This window comes from Eulemur rufifrons, chromosome 29 (genome assembly GCF_041146395.1).
Source record: "Eulemur rufifrons isolate Redbay chromosome 29, OSU_ERuf_1, whole genome shotgun sequence".
Lineage (NCBI taxonomy): Eukaryota > Metazoa > Chordata > Mammalia > Primates > Lemuridae > Eulemur > Eulemur rufifrons.
In genome coordinates this window covers 100,416,293-100,443,621 of record NC_091011.1, presented here as the reverse complement: position 1 = coordinate 100,443,621, position 27,329 = coordinate 100,416,293, and the positions used below count along the sequence as shown (strand labels likewise).

Sequence of the window (27,329 nt, the reverse complement as noted above, 5' to 3'; positions counted from 1 at the left end):
GCCATGTGGCTGCTGTAACACGTGCCCTGTGCCACGTGGCTTCTCTGTAACGCGTGCCCTGTGCCATGTGGCTGCTGTAACACGTGCCCTGTGCCACGTGGCTTCTCTGTAACGCCTGCCCTGTGCCACGTGGCTGCTGTAACACGTGCCCTGTGCCACATGGCTTCTCTGTAACGCCTGCCCTGTGCCACGTGGCTGCTGTAACACGTGCCCTGTGCCACGTGGCTGCTGTAACACGTGCCCTGTGCCATGTGGCTGCTGTAACACGTGCCCTGTGCCACGTGGCTGCTGTAACACGTGCCCTATGCCACGTGGCTTCTCTGTAACACGTGCCCTGTGCCACGTGGCTGCTGTAACACGTGCCCTGTGCCATGTGGCTGCTGTAACACGTGCCCTGTGCCATGTGGCTGCTGTAACACGTGCCCTGTGCCACGTGGCTTCTCTGTAACGCGTGCCCTGTGCCATGTGGCTGCTGTAACACGTGCCCTGTGCCACGTGGCTTCTCTGTAACGCCTGCCCTGTGCCACGTGGCTGCTGTAACACGTGCCCTGTGCCACGTGGCTTCTCTGTAACGCCTGCCCTGTGCCACGTGGCTGCTGTAACACGTGCCCTGTGCCACGTGGCTTCTCTGTAACGCCTGCCCTGTGCCATGTGGCTGCTGTAACACGTGCCCTGTGCCACGTGGCTTCTCTGTAACGCCTGCCCTGTGCCATGTGGCTGCTGTAACACCTGCCCTGTGCCGCGTGGCTCTCTGTAACACGTGCCCTGTGCCGCGTGGCTCTCTGTAACGCCTGCCCTGTGCCACGTGGCTTCTCTGTAACGCGTGCCCTGTGCCACGTGGCTCTCTGTAACGCCTGCCCTGTGCCACGTGGCTTCTCTGTAACGCGTGCCCTGCCTTCCATAACGTGTCTTTCCACCCAAGCTTCCTCTGTCAGAATTACGTTTTTTGGAAGTACTGCCTTTGAGCAGTCTGTCCTGTTAGGGAGTTTGATGTGTGAATTCATACTAAAGGCACCCGTAATTGATAAGATTAATATGTTTACCTCTTTCAATAAGTTAAAAAACCACTGCTGGGGTTGTAGGCATGACATTAATTATGTAGGTGAAAGGAAAGGTGGATTTTGTTAATGGAATTATATTAAAAGGAAAGCTGCTACTTCCTGCTATCATTTCTAGTGAAAGCCTCAATATTACATTTAAATTAGTTGGTAATGGCAAGTTTCTGCTTGTATTTTATTTTTTTAGTCTGTGTTTAAATAATTAGCAGCAGTCCAAGATAGCATATTTTAGATGTCTAATAGAAACTGAGAATCTGATGGTACTTTTAAGTACAAAACGTAGCCACACTGGTGCACACATGGCGGAGTCGGACACGCAGGGTCACCGTGTCGGGGTGTGGCGTGTTGCTGTCTGTGCGTGTCAGCGTCCGTCCTGTGCTCTCCAGGCTGCCAGTCCGCTGTCCCCAGCAAAGCTGATTTTCTGTGTTCAGGGAATGCTCTATCTGGTGGGCGGTCGTTCCAAATCCAGTGTCTCCAGTGCAGGCTCAAGTGTGCTGCTTACCTGTGTGTGCTGGCCGTTTGTCTTCTTAACTCTGAAGTCTCCAAATACATGACATGCCCGAGGCGTGGCCGTCCCGTTCAGATGCTCAAGTGCCTGCACAGAGTGCCTGTGTGACACTATTAATGTTTACATTACCTTCCATCACCTGAAATTATAACCACAAGTGGGGAAAACACAACTGTAAGTTAAAGTCCTGTGTGGATGCAAGTTAAAATTACAAGTTAAAATACTATAAAGCAGGGGTTGTGAACGTTTTCTGCAAATGGCCAGATAGTAAAGGTTTTAGCTTTGAGGCCACCCACAGTCCTGTGGCAAGTTTCTCCTGCTCTCCCTCCCTTCTTATAGTCCTTTAACTGGGTGAAAGCCTCGTCAGCCCCATGGCTGTACAGAAATAGGCCGGAGGCCAAATTTAGCCTGCAGGCCATCTTTGTTAGCTCCTAACGTAAGGTGTGCTCCTGTTGGTGGATGTTTACAATTCTAATCCCAGCTTGGTTTATTTTAGGAAGAACTTAATTATTTTCATGTGCTATTACACACGCACTAAATAAGAAGATGCTTGGAGAGTAGCAAGAACACTAGGAGGAGTGCTGATTCCAGAAAGATAGCTTGGCATCACGTCTACCGTGCTGGCATCCTGCGTGCTGCAGGCAGACCAGGTAGAGCAGGGTACGTCCTCGCTCGGTGCTGGACCCTGAATGCTGGTCAGGTTCCTCAGGCAGCTAGATTCTGTTGCCTTCAAGTATGTGTCCCTCGTTACATAATGAAAGGAGTGCAGTCGGTCTCTTTTTTTTTTTGAAACAGGGTCTTGCTCTCTTGCCCAGGCTAAAGTAGCGGTGTTGTCATCATAGCTAACTGCAGCCTCAAACTCCTGGGCTCCAACGATCCTCCTGCCTCAGCCTCCTGGGTAGCTGCATACCACGACTAATTTTCCTATTTATAGTAGAAATGGGTCTCGATCTTCCTCAGGCTGGTCTCAAACTCCTGAGCACAAGTGATCCTCCCAGAGTGCTGGGATTACAGGTGTGAGCCACCACGCCCAGCCTGGACTTGGTCTCTTAATCTGAGAAGCCATTTAAGTGGTGGGAAGGGACTATGTTATCAAATGCAAACGTCTGAAGTGAGCATAGTGAGGTGGTTGTGTTTCTTAGTGATCAGCCAAGGTGGCTGTGTTTCTTAGTGATCCGCCAGTCTACACATGTGTCTTGGCTATGTCACAAAGGGAAACCCTGGGGACCTGGGACGCAAGGAGGTGTTGAGACTCGGGTGTAGGCTCTGCGTTTACTTCCACAGCTAGATGAGAGGTGAGATTTCGGGACACTCGGGCTTGTGCAGGTACAGAGCAATGCTCTCTGAAGGGCAGCTCTTCATCCTAAGCACCCAGTGCTCCAACGCAGTGTCAAGAGCTTTTTCAGAGAGGATCCCAGATTGATAAATGGGAAAGGTTTTAAAATTAGGTTATAACCAGGCCCTTGAAGTACAGTTATTATAATGTCTCTTTTTTCACAGTCATTTACCTGTGTCGTATATTCAGCATTGCTATTATACTTGCAGCTTGTATTTTTTATTTACTCACAAGCCCCATTTTTGTGAAAATCTTAAGAAATGAAAAATCGCAAGACATAAAGGAAAAATAAAAGGAAGTTATTTTCAAACGTGTAGTAAGGATGGCATAGAGGGAAAGGATCAGTCAGACGGGAGAGACGAGGGGTGAGGAGCTCAGAGGGGGGAGCGGAAATGTGTGTCCTCGTGCCTGCGGCACCTGCTGTTCACTGAGCTGGCCACGGCCTGGCATCACCCCAGGTTTGTTCCGCGTGCTTGCAATGTCATTAACGTCATGGAAACCTCCTGAGATAGAATCCATTATTGCCCTCATCTCAGGGGTGAGGAAACCGAGGAACAGAGGTCAAGTAACTTGCAGAAAATCAAGCAGCGAGTATATTGTGAAAGCAGAATTTTGATTCCATTATATCTAAAACTAGAGCTTGTTCTCTTTATTTCTGTGCTGTATTGCAAGGTTTGTTTGTTTTTTTAACCTACATGTATTTTAAAATAAGCTACTTCTTGTTTCAGCCCCTTAGGATCAATGGTGTTAAGGTGTATACTGAAAATGTAGACAAAAGGCAAATTATTCTGGACCTTCAGATTAGGTAAGTTTTTAATTTGTGTTACATTTGTGTCATGGCTAATGACATATGATGTCACTTAGCTGTACCCATGAGGTGCAGGTATAATGAGCATACTTCTCACCTACTGTTTGTTGGAATCTGACTAAATTCTTGTTGGAGATCCAAATGTTACTTACCTTCTGGGTGTCAGTTCATAATAGCCTAGATAATTGCCATTCATAAAACATGTTAAATAAAAGAAATTGAAGGCATTACAAGAAAAGAAAACTACAGGCCAATATCCCTTGTGAACACTGATGCAAAAATCCTCGGCAAAATACTAGCATCCCAAATTCAGTAGCATATTAAAAGAATCATACACCATGACCAAGTGGAATTTATTCCCAGAATGCAAGGATGGTTCAACATAGGAAAATCAGTCAGTGTAATATACCGCATTAACAGAAGGAAAGAAAAAACAACCAAGCACATGATTATTTCAGTTGATGCAAAAAAAGGCACTTAAAATTCTGTACTTTCCTGATAAAAACACTCAATAAACTAGGAATAGAAGGAAACCACCTCAACATAATAGCAGCCATATTTGAAGAACCCATAGCAAACGTCATACTCAGTGGTCAAAGACTGAAACCTTTTCCTCTAAGATCAGGAACAAAGTAAGGATATCGATAATACTTTCCCCACTTTTGTTCAACATAGTATTGCAAGTTCTAGTCAGAGCAGTTAGGAAAGAAAAAGAAATAAAAGATATCCAAATTGGAAAATGATCTGTGTTTACAGATGATATTATCTTATATGTAGAAAACCCTAAAGATTCCACATAAAAAAATCTGTTGGAACTAATAAATGAGTTCAGCAAAGTAGCAAAATACAAAGTCAACACACAAAAATCAATTTAGTTGCATTTCTATACACTAACAATGAACAATTCAAAAAGAAAATTAAAACAATTCCATTTCTAGTAGAATTAAAAAAAAAAATATTTAGGAATAAACTTGACTAAGGAGGTAAAAGACTTGTGCATGCCCGGCTAATTTTTTCTATAGATTTTTAGTTGTCTGGCTAATTTCTTTCTATTTTTTTTAGTAGAGACGGGGTCTCGCTCTTGCTCAGGCTGGTCTCAAACTCCTGACCTCGAGCAATCTTCCAGCCTTGGCCTCCCAGAGTGCTAGGATTACAGGCATGAGCCACTGCGCTCGGCCTTTTTACACAAATTTTAACATTGAGGAAACAGAAGAAATTGCGGGTGTTCCAAGTACTATGCCCGGGATAGTAAAGGCGGGTTTCTTTGTGTCTTGTCCTCACTCTTACTTGAACGTGCTCCTGGGCCTGCATGGAGCATGAGCCCTAAGGACACACTGGGTATGTGACGGCTGGTGAGTACCGCGGGCTCACAATGGCTGTGTGGTGTTTAGCTGCTCGGGGTTGTGTTTCTTTTTCTGATCCTTGACTAAGGGTCATCTTATTTTATGTCATCTTTGAGTCTTCAAAGTACATTAAAATAGTAAATGTACAGGTTAGTACAAATTACTTTATTTTTTAAGAAAATATAGAATGTCTTTAATATGGAAAAATCTGCATCACAATATTTGGCACAGTGCAAACCCTGTTGCGGTCAGTGCAGTGAACGGGGAGCCCCTTGCAAAGTGTCCTGCTCAGATATTTATGTCTCTAAAAATGTGCCTTCTACTTTGTTGTGTGTCCCAGGCAAGGGCCTTAACTAAATTGGAAGCAGAGGTGGGGAAGGAGTAATTAAAAAGTATTAGGAAATAAAATGATCACATCTTGGGGTGAAGAGGAGAGTTTTATTATGGTTTTATAACAGGTTATTGGTAGTTTTACCAACTAGGTAGAGAGTCATTCTCAATGAGAAGGAGCTCTGGGTATTGGCTGTGACACCAGGACAGTAAATACTGGAAAGATTTTGTCCCAGGTCCCTTTTGTTAACACTTTGCACATCTGCTGAGATGCTCTGTGTCCGGCATCCATCAGACTCCCCACAGATGTCAGGCAGGAGTGTGACGTCCTGCTTCCCAGGTCAGGGTTAGGCATCAAATCATACACTGTCCCACCCAAGAGTATTTGACATTTCATATTTATATTAAAAATAGATGCAATAAAAGGAAAAAAATAGATGCAGACCTTGCATTCAACATCAGAGTGTATTCATGTTTGTCTCATATTCATGTCTGCAGTGACTTAATCATTAAGTGAAAGTGAGGCCCCAGACAGACACGCTGTCTAACTCTTGATGTCTCCGAGCCCCGGGGCACTGTGAGCTTTCTCATGACTGGGGAGCAAGGGTGTGAAATTTACTTGAGGTGCAATAACATCTGAACTTTTCATGTTTTAAACCAACATCAGATTTGTAAAATAAAACTACATTCCATCAGAAGTTGCACTTTGTTACTTTCATTTTCCTTTGAAAGTGGGCATTTGTATTTACTTAAGATTTCCGTGCATGTAGTGACATACACGGGGACAGTACTCGCAGGCGGTGCACCACGTTGAAGGTGGTAGCAGTGTGTCCCTAGGACACTGATGTGGGTGGGCCAGGGTGTGCACTGTTTACCTACAGTCTGGCTCTGGGTGCCTTACTGTCATTTTATTCAGATGCTATACCTCACACATCTGTGGTGATTAAGAGAAAAGTTAATTTCACTCACTTTGTGTAAGCAGAATTTCTTCTTTCCTAGTTTTGTAGGAAATTGTGAGATCGATTTGGAGATAAAACGATATTTTTGTAGAGCTGGTGTAAAAAGTATACAGGTAAGTTGTTTTTTCTTAATTTTCATAGTTTTCTAAAGTTATCTAAGCTATATTAAAAAAGAAAATCATAAAGTTTTTATTGGCTCAGAATTTTTTTGAAGTTTTTATTTGTAAGTCATGATTGAGAGAAGCGTGAGGTCAAATGCTCACGTTACTAACATTCTCTGCAGGCTCCTTGCGCCGAGTAGGTGTAGAACTGCCTGCATGACGCCTGCTTTCCTGTTTCAGATCCACGGTACAATGCGGGTGATCCTGGAACCACTGATCGGAGACATGCCCTTAGTCGGAGCTTTGTCTATCTTCTTCCTTAGGAAACCAGTAAGGCAATGTTTATTTCATTTTTATCTTCCCATTCAGTGACAAAAATATGTACCTTTGGAAGAATATATAAAGCAGAGACACAAAATTTTATCAACTCTTTTCCCTTTCAGATGCATGAATCTGTGAGTTTTTTCGTATCTCTTTATGCCTTACCTGGGGCTTCCTCTCTTGATAAACAACTGTCTTTCCTGATTATAGGAATATTGTTTGTTACAGAAAATTTGAAAACACAGACATTTTGGAAAGTGTAGGTTGTAGCTAACATTTTATTCAGCACCTATCACCAAGTATGATTCATAAATATTTGCTCATTTAATTCTCCTAACTCTGTAGCTAAGTATTAAATATTATTTCCTTTTATTGTTCAGAAACAGATTTTGAGAGTCTTATTTGTCCAAGTCACACAACTAACAAGTATTGGCGCCTACGTATAGGTCCAGATTAGTCTGACACAGAATTTGTTTCCAGCACTTGGTTGAATGACTCAGTTGTAAATCTCCCTCTGGCCCCAGAGGTAACGGCTGCCATTGTTTGGTGCATTTTGTTCCCTTGCAGGGAGGGTGTTTAATGCACCACATGTAAAGTTTTATATACAGATTGAGTGTTCCTTGTCCAAAATGCTTGGGACCAGAAGCGTTTCGGATTTCGGAATATTTGTATTACACATACTTCAGTGAGTATTTCCTTTGAGCATCATGTCAGTGCTCAGAATGTTTCGGATTTTGGAGCATTTTTAATTTTCAGATGAGGAATGCTGAACCTATACTGTGTTTTTAAATGTCATGGAGACATTTGACTGATCTTCTAACACTTAGATAAGTGATAATGTTACCGTCTCACATTGTTAGGTATGTATGTTATTCCATTTCTTTGTTACAAGTCATTAATACTTATGACTCATTATTGGCCACGAAACCAAGACAACAAACCTATTGTCCTACCAGGCAGACGTTCCCCCCCCCCCCCCCCCCCCCCCGAGGGGCTCCTGCAGCCCCTGCCTGGTTCTGCCTTTGCTCTGTCTTCAGTGTTCACCATCATCAGATCTTCTCAAGGTGCAGACTGACCTGCTAGGGTGGTCTCTCCCTTGCAGGGGTCTCTCTTTCCTGTCACTTCCTGCCACTGCCCCATCAGCACCTCAAGTCCCAGCCACAGGGAACAAATTACGCTCTGGGAAAAGCATCAGCCCCTTCACACTACTTCCTGTGTCTTCTCCTTCTCCCCACAACGTTGTCTCCCCTTTTGTTTCACTTATTTTCAGTGGATTTCTGCACATCCCTTCCTGGGACAGAGATCCTGTCACAGTCCTGTGTGCTGCTTCACAGTACTGTCAGCTCTTTGAGAGCAAGGACCAGCTCTGTCTCCACGGAGACCCATCCATGTGTCCAATGGATGAATTGACGCCATTTTATAACCCTCATGAGTCCTCCATGGAGGTGCCCTTAACATCATGTGTAATTTAAAATAGCAATATTAATTTGTACGGTTTGATTCAAATAACTTAATAAAAATTATTTGGCTTTTTTTTTTTTTTTTTTTTTCTTGAGACAGAGTCTCACTCTGTTGCCCAGGCTAGAGTGAGTGCCATGGCGTTAGCCTAGCTCACAGCAACCTCAAACTCCTGAGCTCAAGCGATCCTCCTGTCTCAGCCTCCCGAGTAGCTGGGACTACAGGCATGCGCCACCATGCCCGGCTAATTTTTTTTTTTTTTTCTATATATATTTTTAGCTGTCCATATAATTTCTTTCTATTTTTAGTAGAGATGGGGTCTCGCTCTTGCTCAGGCTGGTCTCGAACTCCTGAGCTCAAACGATCCGCCCACCTCGGCCTCCCAGAGTGCTAGGATTACAGGCGTGAGCCACCGCGCCCGGCCATTATTTGGCTTTTAAAATGTGGGTTTATCTAGACCAAACTAAGTTTACTACAGGTGGTAATTTCTCTGTGTAAAAACACAGGAATTAAGTGACATCATTTTCTGTTACCACTAAAATTATTATTCTCATTTGGTTATTGTTGCTTACATAATAGGCTTATTTTGAATGCATTTTAAGTACATGAAACATGGTAAAATTGAAAAGCTAATAGCAACCTCTCTGTCAAATTTTACTTTATTAAAATTTGGGGAAATGAGATTCATAAAAGATTATAAATTCATGTTTTTTTTTCATATACCAGTTATTGAAAAGCTAGTATGTTTAAGAAACTGACTTCATTAATGACTATAAAAAAACTAATCTTTAACAGATTGCTAAGCATTTTAAATTTATCCATCTTTAGCTAGGGAATTTTTAATTTGAAGAAAGGCCTTTTTTCCCCTCCAGTTCAAAATATAACAAAATCTAAATCTTTAACTCTTTCTCAAAATTCAGCAATACTCTTACTTAGTTTGACTCTTCCACAGATGAAATTCCTTTTAAAAGAACATTATAATATTAACCTCCAAATGAAATTTTAGTGCTCAGAAAAGAAGGATGGGTCTGAAAAGTTCAGAATTGCTTGTTTCCTCATACGGAGAGTAAAGTGACCAAACATACACTTCAGAGAAAAGGGAATTTTTTTCAGTTTCTTTCTACCAGAAAATACAGGAATAGAATTTACTGCTCACTACCAAGTAATTCTTCCTCCCCCTGGTGAAAAATATATCCAGAAGGGTTTTGTTTTGTGTTTGGAATTTTTTACTCTCTGGATGATTTAGAAGTGTAGTGCCAGAGGCTTTTATGAAACCTTTACACATTTTTCTACTGGTTGATTTTCCTAGTTTTGATAATGTGGTGCCTGTTAAAGGGTAAAAACCCTAAAAATCCCTAAAGCAATTAGCTTCTGGAGCCCAGGAGAAGGCAGTGCAGTGTAGTGGTTAAGTGACAGGCTTGGTTCTCCACTTCTAGTTCTTTCTCTTCTTACTGTGTCCTTTGAACAATTTATTTCACTTCTCTAAGCCTCAGTTTCCCCATCTGTAACATGGGGATGAGGGTAATACTTATCTCACGTGATTAAACGTGGAAATTAAATGTCAGTGGATGTTAACTACTTGGTACCATGCCTGACACATAGTCTTCACGTTTTTTAGAAAGTAAATATTTTCCTACGTGTAGGTTTAGCATTCTAGTGAAGTACCTGGCACTAGAGGTGAATCATTGGTAAGCAGAAAAGCTTGGATAAATGATCTGATAAAACCAGAATGTGCCAGGCATTCTGCAATCCCAGCACTTTGGGAGGCTGAGGCAGGAGGATGGCTTGAGCCCAGGAGTTCAATGACTGCTGCACTCCAGCCTGGGTGGCAGAGCGACACCTTGTCTCCGAAAAGAAAAAGATTTTTAGAAAGAACGGGAACAATCAGTGTTTGCCATTGGATACGTCCCAGGGAGTCGCCGAGGTTGGTAGTTGTTGCAGGTGCCTCAGGCGTACATTCTTGGGGCATTTCAGAACCCTTAATCTTTGTTAGATTTTGACTAAGAGAACAGATTAGAATCCAAGGAGTCTTTCCCAGAACTTCTCCAGGAAATGGTCCCTGGCTTACTCCACACGTGTGTGTTCACCTCAAGGGCGTCTTCCCAGCCAGGTGGGGAGGTGCTGGCTTCCGGCGTCCTTTGAGCCAGGCATTCCAGTTCTTCATCTGTAAGGTGGAAACAACATCTTCCATTATGAGAAGAAATCGAACCCTATTAGCCTAGGACTCCAGAAATTGAAGTTCCTTAACCAAAGTGGTTTTTTTTTAAAAAAAAAAAAAAAAAAGGAAAGCTATTTAAAAATAAAAATAGCATATATTGATGTCTCATAAAACTCACCCAGGGGATTGAAGTGCCATCTCAGCAACACAGTGGGACCAAGAACTTGAAAGCCATTCTGTCGGCCCCTTCCCTCCTCCTTTCTCCTCTGATTCCCTCCTCCTTTCTCCTCTGAGAGCAGCTTCCAGGCTGTGCCAGCAGCATACCTGTCTGCACCCCCTCCACCCCAAAGGCATCAGTCTTCCTGTCTCCTCTGACCTTCCCTTCCCCACCCCCGCTGATCAGATCCCAGCTGTGCTGTGTGGAAGAGGCTCCGCCCACATCTTGCAGGTGAGGCCTCAGTGAGGTCTGGGTGGGGCTGCAGAGACAGACACACGTTAAGTAACCAGGGAGCTTTCTGGGTCTCTATCCTGCTAAGTTTCCTCCAAGTTTCTTGGCTCTGTGGTTTGACTTTATTATTTTGGACAGTCTTGCTCCACCCCCCGACAGGGGAGCTCCCTGTCATTGTCTTGATGACTACCTTTTCCTCCCTGTGCCTTGTGTCTTTGGGAGGTCTTTTGCAGGAGAGAGTGTATACCCTGGCCCAGCAATACGAGACATCTAATGCTCTGGGCCTGGGCCTGGGTCCGGTCCTCCCGTGCTCCCAGCTTGCCTCCTCCAGCTGGAGTGGCTCTCACCTTTGCTTCTCTTGCCCGTGGCTTCTGTCCCTGAAGGTGGAAGGAAGGGCAGGTGCTTCCCTGGCCCCTTTGTGCACGCACACTGTGGCCATGCGGGGGGCCCACAGGCGGGGGTGCACACCCCTGTGTCCAGCTCTCCGGTTTGCCCATACTTGGCTTCTGGTGTTTGGTTAGGATCTAGCTGGAGTCGTCTTACCTGCTCCTTCCTTCGGGCTGGCTGGTGGCGCAGAGGCTCTACTCCTACCGTGGTCCAAAGTGGTGCCTGGGACTTTAAAACATAAGAAAAACATTCTTGAACTTTACCGCCAACCCAAATCTACTACATCGGAAACTGGAGAATGGTGGGAGCAGTCGGCTTGTATTTTTAAGAGATTTCCCAGGTGATTCTTACTCTGGACTGTACAGCCTAACACACGTAGGGCGCCTGCGTATTGCAAGTGCTCACGCCAAGTTGCCGCTGTGAACTGTGAATTTCACGGCAGCCATCAGTGCGTCACGGAGCAGTAGGGGGAGAGAGGGCATCTCCATGGCTTTCATGAAGTACGTGGGTGCGTTTATGTTGTCCCAGTTGAAACTTGACGTCCTTTCACAGGCATGGACCTGTCACTCACTGTTTCTCATAGAAGAGCCACAGCAGCTCAGAGACAACTTCCTGTCCTCTGGAAGTGCATGTTCCACTGCTCTTCAGCGTCCAGAAATAGAGACCTGAGTCACCCAGAGGCAGGTTCCCTGTCCTGAGGCAGCCTCTTTGCGGGGGAGGGAGCCGCTAAGTCTAGTGCTTTTCAGAGGCATTTCCTGCAGCCCTGCCCGGACGGGTCCCACCCACCTTGCTCCCCGCGTCCTTGTGCAGGCTTTTCAGAGGCGCTTTTCAGCTCTCTCTCGCACGGGCGCACACGCCGTTTGATCTTTCTCTCTCTCACTTCTGCTCACCTATCACACGCTCATCCTCTCACACACTTTGTCTCTCACACTTGTTCTCGCTCTCACACTCACGCACACACTTGATCTCACGCGCCTCTCTTACACTTCTTTTCCCACACGCTCGTTCTCTCACGCGTGTTCTCACGCTCAGTCTGTCACACACTTGTTCTCTCTCGCACACACTCACTCTGATGTGTTCTTTCTCACACACTTATTCTCTCACACTTGTTCTTTCACATTTGTTCTCACACACACATTCTCCCATTCCTTCTCACACAGTCACACTAATTCTGACATACACTCATGCTTTTTCTCACACACACACACATTCTCTCACTCATTTTTCTCACGCATACGCTTGTTTTTCATACACTCATTCTCTCACACGTTCTCACGTCCCTTATAACCCTTGTTCTCTCACGCTGTGCTCAGTCTCACACACCCTCACGTTTTCTCACATTCGTTCTTATGTGCACTGCGCTCATCCATTCACTCTGATTCATTCTCTCCCTCGTTCTTCCCCACACCTGATCCCTCACACGTTCTCTCACATGCTCATTCTCACACTCGCCCCCCCTCCTCCTCTCTCACACTCGCCCCCCCACACTCTCCTCTCTCACACACTCGCCCCCCCACACTCTCCTCCTCTCTCACACTCGCCCCCCCCACCCTCCTTTCTCACACTCGCCCCCCCACACCCTCCTCCTCTCTCACACTCGCCCCCCCCACCCTCTTCCTCTCTCACACTCGCCCCCCCACCCTCCTCCTCTCTCACACTCGCCCCCCCACACTCTCCTCTCTCACACTCGCCCCCCCCACACTCTCCTCCTCTCTCACACTCGCCCCCCCACCCTCCTCCTCTCTCACACTCGCCCCCCCCACCCTCCTCCTCTCTCACACTCGCCCCCCCACACTCTCCTGCTCTCTCACACTCGCCCCCCCACACTCTCCTCTCTCACACTCGCCCCCCCACACTCTCCTCCTCTCTCACACTCGCCCCCCCACCCTCCTCCTCTCTCACACTCGCCCCCCCCACCCTCCTCCTCTCTCACACTCGCCCCCCCCACCCTCCTCCTCTCTCACACTCGCCCCCCCCACCCTCCTCCTCTCTCACACTCGCCCCCCACACCCTCCTCCTCTCTCACACTCGCCCCCCCACCCTCCTCCTCTCTCACACTCGCCCCCCCCACCCTCCTCCTCTCTCACACTCGCCCCCCCCACCCTCCTCCTCTCTCACACTCGCCCCCCCACACTCTCCTCCTCTCTCACACTCGCCCCCCCACCCTCCTCCTCTCTCACACTCGCCCCCCCCACCCTCCTCCTCTCTCACACTCGCCCCCCCACACTCTCCTGCTCTCTCACACTCGCCCCCCCCACACCCTCCTCCTCTCTCACACTCGCCCCCCCACGCCCTCCTCCTCTCTCACACTCGCCCCCCCACACTCTCCTCTCTCACACTCGCCCCCCCACACTCTCCTCTCTCACACTCGCCCCCCCACACTCTCCTGCTCTCTCACACTCGCCCCCCCACACCCTCCTCCTCTCTCACACTCGCCCCCCCACACCCTCCTCCTCTCTCACACTCGCCCCCCCACACTCTCCTCTCTCACACTCGCCCCCCCACACTCTCCTCCTCTCTCACACTTGCCCCCCCACACCCTCCTCCTCTCTCACACTCTCCCCCCACCCTCCTCCTCTCTCACACTCGCCCCCCCACCCTCCTCCTCTCTCACACTCGCCCCCCCACACCCTCCTCCTCTCTCACACTCGCCCCCCCACACCCTCCTCTCTCACACTGGCCCCCACACGCTCCTCCTCTCTCACACTCTCCCCCCACCCTCCTCCTCTCTCACACTCGCCCCCCCCACCCTCCTCCTCTCTCACACTCGCCCCCCCACCCTCCTCCTCTCTCACACTCGCCCCCCCACACCCTCCTCCTCTCTCACACTCGCCCCCCCACACTCTCCTCTCTCACACTCGCCCCCCCACACTCTCCTCCTCTCTCACACTTGCCCCCCCACACCCTCCTCCTCTCTCACACTCTCCCCCCACCCTCCTCCTCTCTCACACTCGCCCCCCCACCCTCCTCCTCTCTCACACTCGCCCCCCCACACCCTCCTCCTCTCTCACACTCGCCCCCCCACACCCTCCTCTCTCACACTCGCCCCCCACACCCTCCTCCTCTCTCACACTCTCCCCCCACCCTCCTCCTCTCTCACACTCGCCCCCCCACCCTCCTCCTCTCTCACACTCGCCCCCCCCCACACCCTCCTCTCTCACACTCGCCCCCTCACACCCTCCTCCTCTCTCACACTCGCCCCCCACACCCTCCTCCTCTCTCACACTCGCCCCCCCACCCTCCTCCTCTCTCACACTCGCCCCCTCACACCCTCCTCCTCTCTCACACTCGCCCCCCCACCCTCCTCCTCTCTCACACTCGCCCCCCCCACACCCTCCTCTCTCACACTCGCCCCCCACACTCTCCTCCTCTCTCACACTCGCCCCCCCACCCTCCTCCTCTCTCACACTCGCCCCCCCACCCTCCTCCTCTCTCACACTCGCCCCCTCACACCCTCCTCCTCTCTCACACTCGCCCCCCACACCCTCCTCCTCTCTCACACTCGCCCCCCCCACCCTCCTCCTCTCTCACACTCGCCCCCCCCACACCCTCCTCTCTCACACTCGCCCCCCCACACTCTCCTCCTCTCTCACACTGGCCCCCCCACCCTCCTCCTCTCTCACACTCTCCCCCCACCCTCCTCCTCTCTCACACTCGCCCCCCCACCCTCCTCCTCTCTCACACTCGCCCCCACACCCTCCTCCTCTCTCACACTCGCCCCCACACCCTCCTCCTCTCTCACACTCTCCCCCCACCCTCCTCCTCTCTCACACTCGCCCCCCACCCTCCTCCTCTCTCACACTCGCCCCCCACACTCTCCTCTCTCACACTCGCCCCCCCACACCCTCCTCCTCTCTCACACTCGCCCCCCCACACCCTCCTCCTCTCTCACACTCGCCCCCCCACACTCTCCTCTCTCACACTCGCCCCCCCACACTCTCCTCCTCTCTCACACTTGCCCCCCCACACCCTCCTCCTCTCTCACACTCTCCCCCCACCCTCCTCCTCTCTCACACTCGCCCCCCCACCCTCCTCCTCTCTCACACTCGCCCCCCCACACCCTCCTCCTCTCTCACACTCGCCGCCCCACCCTCCTCCTCTCTCACACTCGCCCCCCCACCCTCCTCCTCTCTCACACTCGCCCCCTCACACCCTCCTCCTCTCTCACACTCGCCCCCCACACCCTCCTCCTCTCTCACACTCGCCCCCCCCACCCTCCTCCTCTCTCACACTCGCCCCCCCCACACCCTCCTCTCTCACACTCGCCCCCCCACACCCTCCTCCTCTCTCACACTCGCCCCCCCCACCCTCCTCCTCTCTCACACTCGCCCCCCACACCCTCCTCCTCTCTCACACTGGCCCCCCCACCCTTCTCCTCTCTCACACTCGCCCCCCCACCCTCCTCCTCTCTCACACTCGCCCCCCCACCCTCCTCCTCTCTCACACTCGCCCCCTCACACCCTCCTCCTCTCTCACACTCGCCCCCCACACTCTCCTCCTCTCTCACTCTCGCCCCCCCACCCTCCTCCTCTCTCACACTCGCCCCCCCCACCCTCCTCCTCTCTCACACTCGCCCCCACACCCTCCTCCTCTCTCGCACTCGCCCCACACCCTCCTCCTCTCTCACACTCGCCCCCCCACCCTCCTCCTCTCTCACACTCGCCCCCCCCACCCTCCTCCTCTCTCACACTCGCCCCCACACCCTCCTCCTCTCTCACACTCGCCCCCCCACACCCTCCTCCTCTCTCGCACTCGCCCCACACCCTCCTCCTCTCTCACACTCGTCCCCCCACCCTCCTCCTCTCTCACACTCGCCCCCCCACCCTCCTCCTCTCTCACACTCACCCCACACCCTCCTCCTCTCTCACACTCGTCCCCCCACCCTCCTCCTCTCTCACACTCGCCCCCCCCACCCTCCTCCTCTCTCACACTCGCCCCCCCACCCTCCTCCTCTCTCACACTCGCCCCCCACCCTCCTCCTCTCTCACACTCGCCCCCCCACACTCTCCTCTCTCACACTCGCCCCCCCACACTCTCCTGCTCTCTCACACTCGCCCCCCCACACCCTCCTCCTCTCTCACACTCGCCCCCCCACACCCTCCTCCTCTCTCACACTCGCCCCCCCACACTCTCCTCTCTCACACTCGCCCCCCCACACTCTCCTCCTCTCTCACACTTGCCCCCCCACACCCTCCTCCTCTCTCACACTCTCCCCCCACCCTCCTCCTCTCTCACACTCGCCCCCCCACCCTCCTCCTCTCTCACACTCGCCCCCCCACACCCTCCTCCTCTCTCACACTCGCCCCCCCACACCCTCCTCTCTCACACTCGCCCCCCACACCCTCCTCCTCTCTCACACTCGCCCCCCACACCCTCCTCCTCTCTCACACTCGCCCCCCCACCCTCCTCCTCTCTCACACTCTCCCCCCACCCTCCTCCTCTCTCACACTCGCCCCCCCACCCTCCTCCTCTCTCACACTCGCCCCCCCACACCCTCCTCCTCTCTCACACTCGCCCCCCCACCCTCCTCCTCTCTCACACTCGCCCCCCACACCCTCCTCCTCTCTCACACTCGCCCCCCCACCCTCCTCCTCTCTCACACTCTCCCCCCACCCTCCTCCTCTCTCACATTCGCCCCCCCACCCTCCTCCTCTCTCACACTCGCCCCCCCACCCTCCTCCTCTCTCACACTCTCCCCCCACCCTCCTCCTCTCTCACACTCGCCCCCTCACACCCTCCTCCTCTCTCACACTCGCCCCCCCACCCTCCTCCTCTCTCACACTCGCCCCCCCACACCCTCCTCTCTCACACTCGCCCCCCACACTCTCCTCCTCTCTCACACTCGCCCCCCCACCCTCCTCCTCTCTCACACTCGCCCCCCCACCCTCCTCCTCTCTCACACTCGCCCCCCCACCCTCCTCCTCTCTCACACTCGCCCCCTCACACCCTCCTCCTCTCTCACACTCGCCCACCACACCCTCCTCCTCTCTCACACTCGCCCCCCCCACCCTCCTCCTCTCTCACACTCGCCCCCCCCACACCCTCCTCTCTCACACTCGCCCCCCCACACTCTCCTCCTCTCTCACACTGGCCCCCCCACCCTCCTCCTCTCTCACACTCTCCCCCCACCCTCCTCCTCTCTCACACTCGCCCCCCCACCCTCCTCCTCTCTCACACTCGCCCCCACACCCTCCTCCTCTCTCACACTCGCCCCCACACCCTCCTCCTCTCTCACACTCTCCCCCCACCCTCCTCCTCTCTCACACTCGCCCCCCCACCCTCCTCCTCTCTCACACTCGCCCCCACACCCTCCTCCTCTCTCACACTCGCCCCCCCACCCTCCTCCTCTCTCACACTCGCCCCCACACCCTCCTCCTCTCTCACACTCGCCCCCCCACCCTCCTCCTCTCTCACACTCGCCCCCACACCCTCCTCCTCTCTCACACTCGCCCCCCCACCCTCCTCCTCTCTCACACTCGCCCCCCCACCCTCCTCCTCTCTCACACTCTCCCCCCACCCTCCTCCTCTCCCACACTCGCCCCCCCACCCTCCTCCTCTCTCGCACTCGCCCCCACACCCTCCTCCTCTCTCACACTCGCCCCCCCACCCTCCTCCTCTCTCACACTCGCCCCCCCACACCCTCCTCCTCTCTCACACTCGCCGCCCCACCCTCCTCCTCTCTCACACTCGCCCCCCCACCCTCCTCCTCTCTCACACTCGCCCCCTCACACCCTCCTCCTCTCTCACTCGCCCCCCACACCCTCCTCCTCTCTCACACTCGCCCCCCCCACCCTCCTCCTCTCTCACACTCGCCCCCCCCACACCCTCCTCTCTCACACTCGCCCCCCCACACCCTCCTCCTCTCTCACACTCGCCCCCACCCTCCTCCTCTCTCACACTCGCCCCCCACACCCTCCTCTCTCACACTCGCCCCCCACACCCTCCTCCTCTCTCACACTCGCCCCCCCACACCCTCCTCCTCTCTCACACTCGCCCCCCCACCCTCCTCCTCTCTCACACTCCCCCCCACCCTCCCCCATCTCACACTTGTTCTCTGACACACTTGTTCTCACACACTGATTTTCTCTCACACACTTGTTCTCACACCTGTTTCTCTCTCCCCCACGTGCTCCCTCTGGACACTCTGGCTCTTCTTGCTCCCCACCCTCTACTGTGCTCAGGGACAGACAGTGCCACCCGCTGCTGTGCCTTGAACATGGGGACCCCTTTGCCTGAAGCCTTCTTTCTTACATTCAGATCTGTTTTCTTTTCACAACCCAGCCGAGTCCTGCCCTTCCAGAAATCCTAATCCCTGCCTCCTGACCATTAGTGTTTCTGAACTTCAGCAGCACTTAAATGTATCCTAGTTTTTCAGCAAAGCTCACGCAGATGTGCCCTCTCTCCCCTGATGAGCTTATAATCTCTTAGGCCCACGGTCCCCGACCTTTTTGGCACGAGGGACCGGTGTCGTGGGCCCACGGGCAGGTGCGGTGCAGAGCTCAGGCGGGGATACGCCCGTTGCCTAACAGGTGCGGACTGTACTGGGCTGTGGCCCGGGCACTGGGGACCACAGTCTTAGACTAAAACTGCCTTATTTTCTATTTTTCAATACTCTGTAGTTGATAGTTAATTTTCTTTTGAAAAAGCTGTTTTTCTGAAATCGTTCTTAGAGAAGTTGTCAGAAGTGGTATCTGCCTGTTTGATTTATGTTTGGCCAATTGTGCTTGGATTATAGCTAATTCCTCATCTGAGATTAAAGTGGGACATAAAACTTTAAAAGTAAAAGGATAAGTGTGCTTCTCTGTGATGCTTATATGGGACGTAGTTCAGTCTTTGATAGTGGTGAGGAAGATCCTAATTGCTCAGAGGCTCTCCAGGAAAAGGAGCCCTCACAGGGTGGCTGTACTGGCCGCTGTGTCCCATCCGGGCCTGGCTGCTGCGGTCCTCAGCCCAGCAGGCACCGAAGTCTGTGCACACATCTTCTCGATCCTCACAGTCCTGCCGGCAGCATCACTCCCATATTGCTGGTGAGGAAGATGAAGCTCAGAGATAGTATCTTTTAAATTGAAACTTTAGAAGGGATGTTTCTAGTATTGAAATTTATTCTTTAAAATTTCACAAATTGTATTTTAAATTTTAGAAACTTTATAATTTATTCTTTGACGGTTTCTCTAGCCAGGTACTCATTCTCAGCAGGGACTTTGGAAATTAGTGTTTAGATTGTCACAATAACGGGGGGTGGGGCCACTATTGCCATTTGGTGGCAGAAACCAAGACACCAAACATTGAGTGGTGTGTGAGTCAGTCTCGTGCAGCAGAGGTTGTTCCACCCCAAGTCCAAGAACCCCTGTTCAGGAGCTGTTTGCGCATCGTCTGCGAGCAAATATCATCCGAGTCAGGGTAGCTGGCGCAAGAGCAGACAGTGTGAGGCCGTTTGCTGGTCAGTCCGCGTAGAGAGACCCTCAAGCAGGGAGACATCAGGGAGGGAGGGGAGGCCGCGCAGGACGGGAGCAGAGTGGGTGGGTCTGCGCAGGAGGCTCATAGCATCGTCAGCACGACCAGCGTAAAACCAGTCATTTCTTCCCACTGGCCGAGTGCAAAGATGAGAGCTGCATTCTGTCCTTTGGTTATCTAGTTGTGAAATTCAAAAAGTTGCAGATAAAATCGCTTCCTCTGGGTCCTAGTTTCCTTATCTGTGAAACTAAAAGAGGTGGTTCTTCTTAGTTTTGCGACTGACTCTTCAGTATGAAGCCCTGCTTTTTAAGCCAGTTTTGTCTTTAATTTTCAAAATGTATATCTGTTTAGCTTCTTTTCTTTTTCTTTTTCTTTTTCTTTTTCTTTTTTTTAAAAAAGTAATAGGGCCTTCCTGTGTGGCCCAGGCTGGAGGGCTAGAGTGCGGTGGCTGTTGGTAGGCACTACCACTGCACACTGTGGCTGGCACTCCTGGGCTCCGCAGCCTTGCGCCACTGCGCCCAGCTGTTCTGCTTCACTTCTGAGCTTACTCCACCAAGCTTTTATGCTCTTGCAAAAGCTTTCATGCTTTTTGCAAAAAGTAGAAACCTTTCCTGCTTTTGATGCCTTTTATCTTTTGTTTTGATAGGCAAGAAGACTCTTTCCAGATTTCTAGATAGTCTCAAGGAAGATTTTTCTAGGTATTATGCCCACAGGAACAGCATTACTACTGCCCATTTATGGAGATTTTATTTTCCAGCTTTGAGCAGTTTTCATCATTAAAATGCTAGCAAAATATTTATTTCATTGTCATATCAGGCCTTTAAAATCTTCATGCAGTAGGAGGCTACACAAAGTCTTTTTCAAGCAGAAGTGTAGTTTATTTTATAAAAAATAAGATAAAAGTAGTAGAGGCCAGACAATCACGCTTACGACGTGATTTTTACATAGCATGCGTGACACACAGAAATAGGTTTCTTGTATCAGCTGCAAGCATGTCTTATGCTCTCTCTGCATCCCAGTCTTGCTGAGGAATCTGGCAAAAAAGCTACTGAATCAGTGTAATTAGAGAGTTCTATGGTTCCGGGGTGTGACTTTGGTCAAACAGCACCACCGGTAATGGGAGTGGTTTTCAGATTGCTACATGGAATAATTTTGTGGGATACATGGAGTTTCAGGCAATAGGACTGGGAAGAGATTCCCTCGTTGTTTTCCTCCAGTCACTTTATCTTTTTCTTTCTTTCTTTTTTTTTTTTTTTTGTGACAGGATCTCACTCTGTCACCTGGGCTGGAGTGTAGTGGCATCGTTATAGCTCACTACAGCCTCAAATTCCGAGGCTCAAGCCATCCTCATGCCTCAGCCTCCCAAGTGGCTGGACTACAGATGCACACCTACACCTGACCAATTTTTTTCTATTTTTGGTAGAGACGGGGTCTCAGCCTTGCTAAGGCTGGTCTCAAACTCCCGAGCTCAAGCCATCCTCCTGCCTCAGCCTCCCAGAGTGCTAGGATTACAGGCGTGAGCCAACATACCCAGCCCACTTTATGCATTTTTTTAATAACCTATGACTAGTTACATTTGTCTATTTTTTTTTTTTTTTTTTTACATTTTTATCCATAATACAATTCACTTGACAGTTGAGGCCTTCTCAGCTAAAGCCTGGCCCTACTTCACCTAACTGTTTTCACAGGTCCAAAAACACCAACTAAAATTAGCTTCACACTGACTCTTCTTAAGTCAGTCTTTGTCTCACCCAGATACTTTCACAGGTCCAAAAATACCACATAGCTACTTGGAACCATAATAAAGCCTTACTGTAACACAAATTCCACATACTCTGCATTATACTCCTGAAAGATAACTGCAGTAGCAAACACTGTTTAAAGGGTTATTGTTTCCCAAAACTTCCAGGGTAAAGCAATTCTACCTTTGTGCTATTAAGACTATACTGAGAATTTTTTTTAAGTAACAAGAATGTAACACAAAATATGAATATGACAATTTCGAATGAAAGTGTACTTATTGACATACCTCCTTTTATTGTGCTTCACTTCACTGGGTTCAAAGATACTGTGTTTTTTTTTTGTTTTTTTTTTTTTACAAGTTGAAGATTTGTGGCAACCCTACATGTCAACACCATTTTTCCAGCAGCGTGGCTTAGTTTGTGTCTCTGTGTCACATTTTGGTGATTCTCATAATATTTCAGACTTTTTTATTATTATATCTGTGATGCTGGTGTGTGACCAGTGATCTTTGGTATTACTGTTGTAATTGTTTTGGGGAACCAGGAACCAAGTCAAGTTAATATCAACTTAGTAAATGTTGTGTTCTGGCTGCTCCACCAGCCGTCTGTCCCCCATCCCTCTCCCTCTCCTCAGGCCTCCCTATTCCCTGTGACGTCACAGTATTGAACTTAGGCCAATGAATAACCCTACAGTGGCCTCTAAGTGTTTGAGTGAAAGGAAGAATCGCACGTCTCTCACTTTAAATCAAAAGCTAGAAATGACTAAGCTTAGTGAGGAGGGCATGTCAGAAGCCGAGATTAGCTGAAAGCTGGGCCTCTTGCACCAAAGTTAGCCAAGTTGTGAATGCACAGGAAAGGTTCTTGAAGAGAATTAGAAGTACTACTCCAGTCAGTACACAAATAAGAAATCAAAACAGCCTTATTGCTGGTATGGAGAAAGTGTTAGTGGTCTGGACAGAAGATCAAACAGACACAACATTCCCTTAAGCCAAAGCCTAATCCAGAGCCGAGCCCTGATTCCCCTCAATTCTGTGGAGGCTGAGAGAGGCGAGAAAGCTGCAGAAGAAAAGTCCGAAGCCAGCAGAGGTTGGTTCAAGAGCTTTAAGGAAAGAAGCCGTCTGCACAACATGGAGTGCAAGGTGCAGCTGCAGGTGCTGATGGAGAAGCTGCAGCAGGTTACCCAGAAGGTCTAGCTGAGATCACTGATGAAGTGGCCACACTAAACAACAGATTTTCAGTGTAGACAGAAGAGCCTTGTATTGGAGGAAGATGCCATCTAGGACTTTCATAGCCAGAGAGGAGAAGTCAGTGCCTGGCTTCAAAGCTTCAAAGGACAGGCTCAGTCTCTCGTCAGGGGCTAATGCAGATGGGACTCCAAGTTGACGCCAGTGTTCACTTGTCATTCTGAAAATCCCAGAGCCCTTCAGAATCATGCCAGCTATACTCTGCCTGTTCTTGTAAGCCCACTGTTGAGACCTACTGCTCAGGGGAAAAAAAGTCCATACAAAATATTCCTGCTCATTGACAATGCAGCTGGTCACTGAGAGCCCTGATGGAGAGGTGCAAAGAGATGGATGTTGTTTTCATGACTGTGAACACAGCTTTCATTCTGCAGCCCATGATCAAGGAGTAGTTTCAACTTTCAACTCTTATTATTTAAATAAGATACACACTTCCTAAGGCAAAAACTACCATAGATAGTGATTCCTCTAATGGATCTGGGCAAAGTAAATTGGAAACCTTCTGGGAAGAATTCACCATTCTAGATGCTATTAAGAATATTAATAACAAAAGAATTAGAATCAGAAGTGGAGCCTGAAGATGGGACTGAATTGCTACAATGTCATGATCAAACTTGAACAGATGAGGAGTTGCTTCTTACGGATGAGCAAAGTGGTTTCTTGAGATGGAATCTGCTCCTGGGGAAGATGCTGAGAACACTGTTGAAATGACAACATTGGTTTTTTTGGACACAATGCTCTTGCACACTTAATAGATTATAGTACGGTATAAACATAATTTTCATGTGTACTGGGAAACCAGAATGTTTTCCTGACTTGCAATATTTGCTTTACTGCAGTGTCTTGGAACCTAGCCCACAGTATCTCTGAGGTATGCCTGTACAGGAAAAATTCTTTATTAAGTAGCATCTAATGGCATCTGAGGAAGGCAGAAGGAAAATGAGCCCTTAAATTGTAGTGTTTATAAATTTATTCATATGATTTGAAATAGCTAGGTTTAGCCAGGTGGTTTGGAGTACCCAATTTTTCACACGATTTTATATCCCTGGTTATGATATCATCATTCTCTTAATACTTTTTCTACTGGTGATCAAAGATTGCCCCAGTCCTGGAACCAGCCATCGCTTACAAACCCTGGCTCCTTTCTACATTAGGGGAAAATGTGTTTAGAAGTCCTGATTGGGGTGGGGGTGCTGGTGGCCCTGGGTTGTCCCTGCTTCAGGGCCTATTCAGTGGACAGACCTAGAAAAATGTTTCTTTTAAAGGGGGAGATAAAGCATGGGTACATGTCTATATTTGCAATCCAAATTTAGTATTAATTTGTCAGTTTTTTCTTTCCAGATTTTTATATTTATATCTCATTTCTTTTATGCTGAAAAATCTTAGTCTTTCAGGATCTTAAAAAATTGTTGCTTTAAAAAGTGAGAAAAGGACATAACAGAAGTTTTTCAAAAGAAGTTAAACAAATGACCAAAAAATGTGAAAAAATGCTCAATACCAGTAATCATCAGGGAAATGCAAATTAAAACTACAGTGAGATACCACCTTACCCCTATCAGAATGATCATTGTTAAAAAGTCAAAAAACAATAGATGCTGGTGTGGATGCAGAGAGAAAGGAACGCTTATACACTGCTGGTGGGACTACAAATTAGTGTAACCTCTATGAAAACAGTATGGAGATTCCTTAAAGAAATAACTGTAGACTTAATATTCAATCCAGCAATCCCGCTACTGGGTATCTACCAAAAGAAAAAGAAGTAATTTTATCGAAAAGATACCTGCACTCGAATGTTTATTGCAACACAATTCACAATTGTAAAGATGTGGAATCAACGTAAGTGCCCATCAATTCATGAGTGGATAAAAAAATGTGGTGTATATACACCATGGAGTACTATTCAGCTATAAAAAGGAATGAAATAATGTCCTTTGCAGCAACTTGGATGGAACTGGAGACCATTACCCTAAGTGAAGTATCTCAGGAATGGAAAAACAAACACCACATGCTCACACTAATAAGTGGGAGCTAAATTATGGGCACACACAGGCACAAAGAGACATAAAGGACGTTGGGAACCAAGAAGGGGGGACAAGGTGAGGGGTAAAAACTTACCTGTCAGGTACAATGAACACTATTCTGGTGACAGGCACAGAAAAACCCTGGCTTAAGCATTATACAGGATATCCATGTAACAAAAACATTTGTGCTCCCTTAATATTTTGGAATTAAAAAAAAAATCCTGGAGAAAAAAGTGTTGCTTTTTTCTTTAGTTTTGGTCTATCCAAAAGAATCCTGACTCTTCTAGTTCATATTTATTTACAGCCACCCACTTCCAGAAGGGATTTCAGCAGTTTAGTTACTCAACTGTACGGGTAACTGAGACCATGCAATTTCACTTAGCATTTCTTTTACAAATTTAAAACCCAAGTAATTTTGTTATGCACAATTTTGATAGGAAAAGCAGTATTTCTAATCAGTAGCTTTTATTAGTCCACATGTACTTAATGGAATCTAGTTAACTATATAGGAATTATTCTAAGATAAATAAATACAAATGCCAAACGAATATATAGAACATGTTCCACTAATAGGGAAATGCAAATTAAAACAGTGGTAAAGTATGGTTTTTAACTGCCATATGGACTAATGTTTAGTATTGATTTTGGTGAAGGTATGGAAAAAGGACATTTTCATATACTTTTGGTGTGAATATAAATTGGTACAATATTTTTGGAGGGCAAAAATAGGTACTATCAACATTAAAAATGAACATAAATCTTTGACCTCAAATCCCACCTTTTGAAATGCTAGTCTGTATGTGTATACAAGAACATGTTCACTAAAAGTAATTTCACATTTATTATTTATAACAAAAGAGAAACTATCAGTATTCTAAGTGCCCATCCATAGAAGGATGGGTAACTAAGTTATTGTATAACTTTACTGGAGAAAACTATTAATATTCTCAGGAAACAAGGCAGGCAGATCTCCATGTACCAAGAAGGAAAGATGCCTCTGATACACTGGGAAGTGGGGTAAAGGTACAGGACAGTCTCGTGGACGAACATTTTGTTATAAAGAAACAGAGCTGTGTGCATTTGACTTGAAAACTGGAAATAGTTTGGATACTTAATATTTTTGCCCTCTCTTTTAAAACAGCTTTTAGAAATTAACTGGACAGGACTGACTAATCTTCTGGATATCCCTGGATTGAAGTAAGTCTCACGTTGGGTCCCTGCGGTCGGCCTTCTGTGATGTGATGTGCGTTTTCAGTGTTGTCGTGGTAACACGAGAACGGTTCAGACCTGCGTCTGCCAGGTGCATCCGTGCCCCCTGCACGGGCTCTCGGGAGAAACGAGGAAAGAGCGTAGCTGGGTTTTGTTCTCATGACCACGTGAGGAACGCGCTGAAGCAGGTTGGCTGTCGGAGCGTTTGCCCTGAGCCCTGCCCTGGACTTGCCTCTTGCTCGTCACAGGGCATCTTCCCAGTCTTGGCATTTTAGAAAAGTAGCAGCCTTCTAATATCCTATAAATTGGTTCTTAAATTTGGTTTTTATTAATTTCTCAGAAACAATAAAGAAGACTTTAAGTGTGAATGTATGCTTCACAACTAACCAGGTTCATTCCCAGCTGTAGCTCCCCCGTCCCCGTCTGCTTGTCGTTTCCTTGATCCATGAGGGAGGCGAGTAGCTCACAGGCCTCCCCCAGGAACCGGGGAGTGAGAGGGGGAACCTGAGGCGTCTGCCTCGTCTCCCTGGGAGCCCCTTCGCTGTTCTGCAGCAACCTAGTGTCTACACAGTGCGTGACAAGCGCCCGAGACTGCAGGGTCACCCCTGCTGGACAGTCGTCCCCCTGTTGGCGGCCCGTCTGTGTGGTGGATGGGGACTATTTGCAAACCTATTTGGTAGTCACTACCAAACAGGAAGTTTTGAAATTACAGCTTTTTAAACTTGCTTTTGCTGGTTTTACTGTTGCATTTGAAGGTTAAAATGCATTATTTATTTGTTAAAGTTACACGTGTTTCTAGTAGATATTTTGCTAATCTGTAGATACATTTCCTAAAATAGCTTAGAAATTAAATTATGAAACTTGATTTCAGACTATTTTTTCTATTACTGTATATTTGTTTATGCCTCCAAAATGGCCATTAGAAAGAATTTTGTTTCATTATTAGGGAAAAATTCGGGCTCCAATAGTTTGGGCATAGTCACAGGAAAAATCTTTTTTAGGTACTATGGTTTACTGGATATAGAAAAATGCTTTTATCTTTAAAAGATCTGTGAAAAGAAAGCACAACATTAAAAGATTTGTTAAAGGGTTCCTTAGGGTTCTTGGTTTCAAGCAACAAACCCTATTCAAATGGTCTTAAATAGGTAAGTAAGTAAATAATACTTTTAAAGGCAGTTTATTCACTCACTAACAAACAGGTGTGTCTGTGCCTGCTCTGAGCCACCGCTGTTCCTCACGCTCTGGGCACAGCTGTGCACAGAGCGGTCACGCGGCTGCTCTCCGGGTCACGTCCCGGTGCCTGTTTCCTGGCTCTGGTGATGGAAAAGCCTGGGGCGTTCTATGGGGGGTTTCAGGCGCACTGGGTGTTGGTGCCAAGGGCTGCCGCAGGGCTCTCTCTCCCGCGCTTGACTGGGGCCGCGGAGTCTCCGTGCGGCTTCGTTCACAG

The 27,329-nt window shown here is 48.5% G+C and overlaps 1 protein-coding gene across 2 annotated transcripts in view; it reads left to right on the top strand.

Moving 5' to 3' along the window:
- ESYT2 (extended synaptotagmin 2) overlaps window positions 1–27,329 on the top strand; it is a 102,828-nt gene that overhangs the window by 34,826 nt on the left and 40,673 nt on the right. For both annotated transcript variants that reach the window (XM_069462598.1, XM_069462597.1), the window contains exons 4-7: window positions 3,631–3,707; window positions 6,383–6,455; window positions 6,684–6,773; window positions 25,815–25,870. In XM_069462598.1, coding sequence (XP_069318699.1) covers window positions 3,631–3,707; window positions 6,383–6,455; window positions 6,684–6,773; window positions 25,815–25,870 — 296 coding nt within the window. The remainder of the gene's footprint in view (window positions 1–3,630; window positions 3,708–6,382; window positions 6,456–6,683; window positions 6,774–25,814; window positions 25,871–27,329) is intronic.